Below are 9,567 nucleotides of genomic sequence, written 5' to 3' on the forward strand. Positions count from 1 at the left end.
CCCATGGTTACATTGATGCTACCCTGAGTTGGGACCCATAAAAAGATCTACTGCTGGGGAACGCAGATAAGAACGCTCATGTAGAAGAGTCCTTACACCTACATGTGGCTATTTTGTTGCTAGAACCCCTGTTAATTTTCCACTAGTAAGAAGTAATAGGTGTTCCAAGCTTGGGCACATCAGCATTCCAGCGGTTGGGAGTATATGCAACAGCTGAATCACTAAAGGTTATTTTCTCTAGGGGCATGCATTTCTATTTCTGTCTCTGGGAATTGTAGTTCTGCAACAGATGAATGTTGCGACTGAATATTATTTGCACCTTGGATATCAAATTATAAAAAGTATGCTGGGAGTTGTAGCTGTGCAAAAGCTAAAGCAGTGATACATTTATCCTGGGATATGCAATGTTAAGCGAGATTCTGGGAGGTGCAGTTCTGTAACAGCTGATGGTTATTTTCTCACTCCGGGAATATGCACTTTTTTCAGGATCCAGACTGATGTATTTTTGCAACAGCTGAAATGCTGAATGTTATTTGCATCTTGGCTGTGGAATTGCCTCTGCAACAAGATGCTTGGAGGGGAAGTTCTTTAACAGCAAAATAAATATGTATTTGCATAACTGCACAGAAAACAGAAACAAGTTTAATTTAATTCTGTAGCATTAATAACTAGACCTTTATCTCTGCAATGTAATGACTTTACATTATATACAATAATACTATATGAAGCTCCCCACTCTGATTATGCATCTGTTTCATTTAAATAATATATATTTTCATGCATGGGCACTTCTATAGTGTCATTATGTGCATTATTCTGTCTATGGGTAATTTACATCTTTATACCAAATTTATACATCTTTTTCTCTTCTGCTCTCTATCTATATACACACACACAGCACTTTCTAAGTAAAGCCTGTCCCGCTCTATATCCAGGAATAGCAATGTGTATGTAGTATCTGTATACTAGTTGAAGGGGAGGGAAAGCCCACTATATTTGGTCACTCAGTAGTCGGTCCCCGGCTCGGACCCTCACAAGGCCAGTCAGTTCTGGCTTCTGTCCAAATATGGAGTTGACTGAGTGAGGGGCTTTCCCTGGGCAACACCACAGGGCCATCCTGGGTATAAATACATAGCTGCCTGCAACACACCCCAGCTCACAGCTACTCCTACTCTCTCCCTGCAGCAAAAGGTAAGGCCTGCATAATATCACTTTAACCCCTTGCTTGCTGAAAATAATTTTTCTTCCACCATAGCCCTGTACAATATCTTGTACTTATATTTTCTCTTGCAGACCCCCTATACAAAAAATACTTCTCTCCTGCATGAGATTGCTTAAAGGGGTAGCTCAACCAGTTATCTTTCAGGGGAATGGCCCATTCCTACCAACTTTGCTCCTTTCCTCCATTGGTCTAAAATTTTCAAATTGTCTTCCAGTAGTCAATGTTTTAACTTAAAGTGATATCTGGCTACTGACCCCTGCAACCAGAAAACCTGTTGAACATTGAAGTCACAGCCTTATTGTTTTTGTTACTTTCCATTACTTTTCTTCTAATCAGTTATTTTTCCTAATAATTCCTGTCATTCAATCCACTGCCTGGTTGCTCGGTTAAATAGGAGCGTAGCAACCAGGTAATTATAAAAATAAACAAAATAATATCTAGAATGGATAATGGCTAATTATAAAAAGACAAACTACAAATAATCTTAGAATATAATTATAGATATATTAAGCTGAAAGTACATTTTAAGGTGAGCTTCCCCTCTAACGTCTCTCCTGCCAGAATGTGCTTTTATTAACATCACTAACTTTTTCCCTGCCATGATATTCTTCTCTTCTCCTCAACTAATTCCCTTCCAGTGACTGCTTCTCATATTTAATAGTGACTATTTTCCCCTGCATCTACCAGAGCACCCCATTCCCCACCAGATCATATTAAACTTCTTGCATCCCTTCACTTCCAAACATGCTCCTTTGTTCCATTCTTAGTATGCATAGTGAGCAAGGAGCACCTCTAACCTCCTATTCTCCAGTAGAACATGCTTTTCATCTACCAACATAACTTCTTTCCTGCAAATTTCTGTTCTAATCTCTGTTTTTACTAATCCTGCACACTAATTAGTTAGATGATCCATGCGTAGTATTCTATTCTTCCCTATTTCCATGTCAATGTCTATCTCTTGCAGAAGATAATTCAGTTTTTAGAGTCCAGAGAATGCTTAGCTTTTCTCTTTTGCAAGGTCCATAGAGCATGTATTATTATTATTATATTTTCAAAACCCTCTAAAGCAGATTATTTTTGCTCAGACCCCTATAGAACTTACCTTGGTGTTTTCTTTGCAGAGCAGTATAAGATTAGGGGGTACCTCATTTCTGTCTCATTAATGCCTATATTAATCCAGTCTGTGCAGTATAATGTAGCCTATAGCATGCCACCACTGCACATAATTACTTTCCCAGCCCTTTTGCAACCCCCTTATCAGATAACCATGTATCCATTTCCTAGAGGAGCCAGAGACAGCTGAAATTAGTGACAGAGAGGAACAGCTGAGAAATAAAAAGTGAGACCTAGGGAGAGACAGGTGGGCTGGCAAAGTCAGACAGATGCAGAGGATGGCAGTGTACACAGAGCAGCCATAAAACATATTATTCTAATCTTTTCACTGATTTCTCTCTCACTCACAGTCCCTCTCCAGCCTCAAACATGTGTGACGACGATGAGACTACCGCTTTGGTGTGCGATAACGGTTCTGGGCTAGTGAAAGCTGGCTTTGCCGGAGATGACGCTCCCCGTGCTGTCTTCCCCTCCATTGTGGGACGTCCTCGTCACCAGGTAAGACTTTAAACTATTCTTATTTATCACTGATTTCCTTTATTTATTTATTTTCAATAATAGAACATGCTAAATACATGGCAAAAACTCCTACAATTTTTAATGTTTAAACGTTTTTAGTAGCCTTAAGGTATGATGATCCAAATTACACAAAGATCAGAAAAACCCTAGATACCAAGCTTTATGGATAATAGATTCCATAAAGGCAGTAAAATATTCACTATTTCAGCTTTCAAAATAAAAAATGGAACAACTGCCCTAAAACAAGCACTCTCCATATCCAAAGTAAGATGCAGAAGGCTTTTGTCAAAGTATTCAGCCCCTTGACATATTCCCTCATTATACAGAATCAATTCTACATTCCAATTGAAATGTTCTTTGAAAGCAACAAAGTTCCATATTCTGCTTTTGTATTCAATTCAATCATCATGCTATTTTATAGATCCACCTTTTGCACAATGACAGCATTAAATCTGAAGCATGTAATGTTATTGAAATTTAAATTTAAGCAACTCCGCACATACAATTTTTTTAAATCAGTGATTTGTAAATACATTAGCTATTGCACACACCATTATCTGATTCTTTTATGTTCTGCACTTCTGGTTCAGACTCCTGAAACACTATAGCATAAGTCAGCTAAATAGATTGTTTCAAGAGTCAGAATCACAAAACAGAAGGCTTTAGGGGTAAAAATGTAGCAGCTTTTTGCACACGGTTTTGGCTCATTCTTCTAAGCAGATTAGTCTTTGCTGGGGATCCTGAGGACCTACCCTTCTTATCTGTATTTTTACTGGATCACTGGTGAGGGCAACATCTTATGTTATCAGTTGACCTCCTCTCAGAGTGCACACTGGTCATCAATTGCATTTGTTCAACCAAGCTGTTGATCTTCTTCAAGATGTAGTCATTTCTTTAACCTTTTTGTACTTTTCTTTTCAGGGTGTCATGGTTGGTATGGGCCAAAAAGATTCCTATGTTGGGGATGAAGCCCAGAGCAAGAGGGGTATCCTGACCCTCAAGTACCCAATTGAGCATGGTATCATCACCAACTGGGATGACATGGAGAAGATCTGGCATCATACCTTTTACAATGAGTTGCGTGTGGCCCCTGAAGAACACCCCACCCTGCTCACAGAGGCACCTCTTAACCCCAAGGCCAACCGTGAAAAAATGACACAGATTATGTTTGAGACCTTCAATGTTCCAGCAATGTATGTAGCCATCCAGGCTGTCCTGTCCTTATATGCATCTGGACGTACTACTGGTGAGAACAGATTTCTTATATTGCTCATTAGGCTTATTGCAGCAAGTTATCTCCTTTATAAATACCGAGGCGCTTTTGTGTAAAATTAATATGCACTCTCTATTCTAGGTATTGTCCTGGACTCTGGAGATGGTGTGACCCACAACGTGCCAATTTATGAAGGTTATGCTCTGCCCCATGCCATCCAGCGTCTGGACCTTGCTGGACGTGACCTGACTGATTACCTCATGAAGATCCTGACTGAGAGAGGCTACTCTTTCGTCACCACAGGTGAGCAGCATTGATCATGCATTTTGTATGAAACACTTAGATGCTCCTTTAGAAATATAGCATTAGAGCTTCTTGTAGCAGCTACAAATATAGTTATCCAAAAGGCTTCAGAACTAGTATTAGCTGAGATTATCTAAAAAATATTGAACGATGTTCAAAGGATACATGTCCACAATACAGTTTTGCTCAGTGGTGTAACTAGATATTGTTGGGCCCAACAGCAAATTATTTTTTTGTCTTGTTTTACCAGTATTTGTTTAAATTAAATACGAATCAGGGTTTCATGGGGCCCCTATACTTCCTGCCCCCCCCTGCAGTCGCAGGGTCTGTGTCCTCTGTAGTTACGCCCCTGTTGTGCTTATTTAAAATATAACATCTGTTGTGTAATAAATGTGTACACTATAGTTACCTTTTAACTCATCATACTATATTATTTTCCCCCCGCCCAGCTGAAAGGGAGATTGTGAGGGACATTAAGGAGAAACTTGCCTATGTGGCTTTGGACTTTGAGAATGAGATGGCAACAGCAGCTTCTTCCTCATCTCTGGAGAAAAGCTATGAGCTCCCAGACGGACAGGTCATTACAATTGGAAATGAAAGATTCCGTTGCCCAGAAACACTCTTCCAGCCATCCTTCATTGGTAAGTATTCTTCAGTGGAATTACTAACTTGATATTAAATTCCATTGTTACGGTATCATTATATTATCTTTATTGCTCTTTCTTCCAGGTATGGAGTCTGCAGGTATCCATGAGACCACTTACAACTCCATCATGAAGTGCGACATTGACATCCGTAAGGATCTCTATGCCAACAATGTTTTGTCTGGTGGTACCACCATGTACCCTGGTATTGCTGACCGTATGCAGAAGGAAATCACAGCCCTTGCTCCAAGCACAATGAAGATCAAGGTAAATAAGAGAATTGGCTACATCAAATTAAACTTTGATATGAGTTAATCATAGGTCTCATTTACAAAAATGTGGACACCTTGCTCCATGGATTGCACCTGGAAGCTCGGATCTTTGTAGTCCTAGAATGGAGCACAAATTGCTTCACATTTGCACTGAATACAGTCCTGTCTACAATAGTCAGTGCTACATTTGGGGGCCAATGGTGGGCAGCTCATAGGTAAGCCCAGCAATGTTTCCGAGCTTGCATGCCATTAAGACATTGACTTGAAGGTGCAAGAGAGCCCTGTTCATAACGCCTACCTATGGTAGGATAGACTCACCTTGTTATTGAATCAAGAGATTCAAGAGTCCATTGATCCCTTTTACACTTTGTAACTGTGTGCTTTTTCTTCTCCTCAGATTATTGCTCCCCCAGAACGTAAATATTCTGTATGGATTGGAGGCTCCATCCTTGCCTCTCTCTCTACCTTCCAACAGATGTGGATCACCAAGCAGGAATATGATGAGGCTGGCCCCTCAATTGTGCACAGAAAGTGCTTCTAATTATGTTCAATCGCTCTGTGTACAATTGTCACAAATATGTACGAAATTACAAAAATAAATTTGCTATAAACATTAAAACTCTCAGCTCTTTTTATATATTCTATGCAAAATGTATAGTAATGGAATTGGAGACTGGTGCCTTCTGTTCTTTTTCTAACATAAGATGGTGAGAAAGCATATTTGACTGTCCTTGTTCTTTCAGTTATACAAAAACCGATAATAGAACAGTGAGTAGTTCACTTTCTATATTTTATGAGAAAAGACGCCTCATGTGGCAGTGACAAATTCTAAGTCTATGGAGTCTGCAGTATGGTGCCAAGAGTTGTCATTTACACAGCCAACCACTGGCATAACATATATATATATATACATATATATATATATATATATATACACACACATACATACACAGGGCCCACCACTGGATGTTGCCACCCCTTGGATGTTGCTCCCAGTGGCCTCAAAGCAGCTGCTTATTTTCAAATTCCAAGCTTGGAGACAAGTTTTGGTTGTATAAAAACCAGGTGCACTGCCAAACAGAGCCCTAATGTAGGTTGACAATCCACATAGGGGTTACCAAATGGTCTTTTACTTCTGAATGTTGCTCACGGGTTCAAAAGGTTAGGGATCCCTGTTCTAGAGAATGGCAACCATACAGGCACCCTTGAACCACCCCCTAAAGCTACCACCCTAGGCATGAGCCCTGTGCTGGAGCATATATGGTAAATACAGGCCTGGGTAAAGATTCATAATAGAAGAGGGAAATTCTTCCCATTTATAAAGCACAACTAAGGCCTCATTTTGAATGTGCAGTTTTGTTCTCCAGTACTCAAATGACCCCACTATTAAAATAGAGAAAAAAATTTTGGGGATTATGGTCTCCACAAATGTAAAGAAGCGGTAATGGCTGAGGAAGTGCCGAGTACAGAGGCACGAAACTCGTACGTTTTTGCACACTCACTGTCAAATTGATCTCACATTGTATGTTACAATAAAGCAGCATTGTTATCAATATTACCGTCTTCAGTGTGGATGTGACGGTCAGCGCTCACTGCGAGTATCTGTTTTTGTAAATTATGGTCTCAGCCTGACAACCACAGGCCTGTAAATCTGACATATGTGGTGGGGAAGTTATTTAAATGTTTTTTAATGGACCACAGGAACAGGATTATGTTCTAGAGGATAGCAACTACATAGGCATCCTGGAAACCACCCCCTAAAGCTGCCCCCCTTGGCATGGGCCCTAGGGTGGGCTTATATGGTAAATACAGCCCTGGGTATAGATTTCATAAGAGGGATATTCTACTGCCGCTTAAGGGGCATGTAAAGGCAAAAAAATAAAATCCCGTTTTTACTTTCTTTAATGAAAAAGAAACCTATCTCCAATATACTTTAATTAAAAAAATGTGTGCAGTGAAATTCTCCCTTAATTTACTGCTGTGGATAGGAATTGTCAGACGGTCCCTAACTGCTGAGCAGGGAAACAATCATACTTTTGAACAGCAGGGGGAGCCCCCGCCTTACTTCCCAGCTTTTCAGAACTCCAACAGCTTTGTTTGTTTCCCTGTTTTGATAATTGATGACGATCCCTAAGCATCCCAGACCACACTGAGCATGTGCACAGTCTTGGTCTTGAAAAGATGTTTAACAAAGTTACAAGATGACAGCCCCCTGTGGCCAACTTTGAAAGCATAAATCATTTGTTTGATTAGGCTTGTGGTACAGTAAGTTCATGTTCAGTATATAAAATACAGCATTTCTAGCCTTATTCTATTTTAGACTTTCCTTGTCCTATAAGCGTATTTAATGCATCTGGTGGGGTCAACCCACTCTGCCTCCCACTGTATATTGTTTTTAGAATGTGGGGATATTGCTCTTGTAAGTCACTATACCATTAATTAAAAGTGTATGTGCAACATTTAATGCACAAGCTGATACAGAGAGTCTAATGATACTGGCATACACTGTGTTTTGCTAGCTAGCAGAGAATAACCTGAATACAGCCTGAAACAACAAATACAGGCAGTTGTCAACCAAAAGCATAATTAGTGCATTGTAATAATTACCTCTGTTAGGAAAATTCCATAAGAGATATGGCACAGAGGGAATATTGGCTACTAATGGTTAGCAACAAAATGCCATCACACAATATTTCATGAAAAGCACTTATAGTGGCAGAACAGATAAGGCGAACCTTTGCGTGCGAGTGGTTTGCCATGGCAGTCTGTCTGTCATTGCAGTTTTCATTTGATATAATCAGAAAGGGACACTTTAGCCACCGTTGTTTCCCTAGATATTAGTGGCAGTAAATTCACAACTCACTTGTCACAGCCCTTTGCTGATAGGCTGTGCAAAATAAAAAATGTTTTCAATTAGGTTTGCACCAAAACACTATTTTGGATTCGGCTAAACCCCCCCCCCAATCCTAATTTGAAAAGTCACATGATTTTAAGGATTCTGTCTGGCCGAATACCGAAACAAATTCTGATTTGGTGCACCTCTATTTTTAAAATAGTAAGGCAAAATTGAATATATAAAGGTTGGAGTGACTGGATGTCTAACATAATAATCATAACACTGCTTCCTTGGTTTCCATTGATTGGTTAACACGCAATCAGTGACTTTAGATGGGGGGAGGCACACGAGTCATAACTGTTGCTTTTGAATCTGAGCTCAATGCCGAGGATCAATTGTAAACTCACTAAACAGTTATGTCCCATGTGGTCCCCCTTAAAGCCATTGACTAACTCAGAATTAGAGAGCTGCAAAGCAGGAAGTAGTGTTCTGGCTACTATGTTAGACATCCAATCACTCCAGACTTTATACATTACATTTTTGGCTAACTAGCTATATTAGAAACATTTTTTATTTTGCACAACCTATCTATTTACCAGTTTTTATTTTTACACTTAACGGTTTCTTTAAAAGCTGTATTTCTCTTTAAAAGCTGCCCATTTCGCATTAAGGCACTGTTTCTCCACTTTATTCTAATCTCTGATGTCCCATGAGGTTGAACGGACAAAAACCCCCACTGGATAGGAATTCTGCTTAAACCCCTTACCCCATATGTAATAAAAAGCACTAAGTTTGCCCAGGAGCAATAACCCATGGCAACCAATAAGATGTTTACATTTGAACAGGTGACCAGTAAATGGTAACTGCTGATAGATTGCCATGGGTTACTGCTCCTGGGCAAACTTAGTGGCTATAATTAAATAACCCCCTTATATGTAAGAGCCCTTCTACTGCCATAAACATTCCAAGCATTAGCTTTTATACATGTTAATAAGCCATTCAGATAAAGGATAACTGATCCTGTTTTGCCCTGCTGAATGTTTATCTAGAATCCATAAAACAAGTGAAGGCTTCGACTGTTCAACAAAAAGGAAATAGGCAGAATTTCAGGAAAAAAACTTGTCAATAAAACTGCACTAATTTACACAATATTACAAATATGTTCTACTTTATTACGACGACAGTATCCCTTAATAGAAAACAGCTTGGTTTAAATAGGTGGCAATATAGAAGTCGCAAACTTTGAGAAAATAATGGCAAATAAATTTAGATACCAAATCTCAGACATGGCTACTTGCAATATAATGGAAGATTCAGCCAAAACTCGGTATTGGTCAATAGCCATTTATATTGATTACACAAATGAATATGTGCCTTCACTGACTGCATAATGCATTTAACTTTTAAACCCAATTACCATTTGCCTCTTTATTGACGGTTTACAA

The 9,567-nt window shown here is 39.4% G+C and overlaps 1 protein-coding gene across 1 annotated transcript; it reads left to right on the top strand.

Moving 5' to 3' along the window:
- The first annotated feature begins 1,153 nt into the window (after positions 1 to 1,153).
- acta4.L (actin alpha 4 L homeolog) lies at positions 1,154 to 5,901 on the top strand. The gene is given in 7 exon segments (NM_001096730.1): positions 1,154 to 1,191; positions 2,686 to 2,833; positions 3,776 to 4,100; positions 4,209 to 4,370; positions 4,820 to 5,011; positions 5,100 to 5,281; positions 5,684 to 5,901. Coding segments are annotated over 6 exon segments (1,134 nt in total). The 5' UTR covers positions 1,154 to 1,191; positions 2,686 to 2,704; the 3' UTR covers positions 5,828 to 5,901.
- The last annotated feature ends 3,666 nt before the right edge of the window (positions 5,902 to 9,567 follow it).

This window comes from Xenopus laevis, chromosome 4L (genome assembly GCF_017654675.1).
Source record: "Xenopus laevis strain J_2021 chromosome 4L, Xenopus_laevis_v10.1, whole genome shotgun sequence".
Classification (NCBI taxonomy): domain Eukaryota; kingdom Metazoa; phylum Chordata; class Amphibia; order Anura; family Pipidae; genus Xenopus; species Xenopus laevis.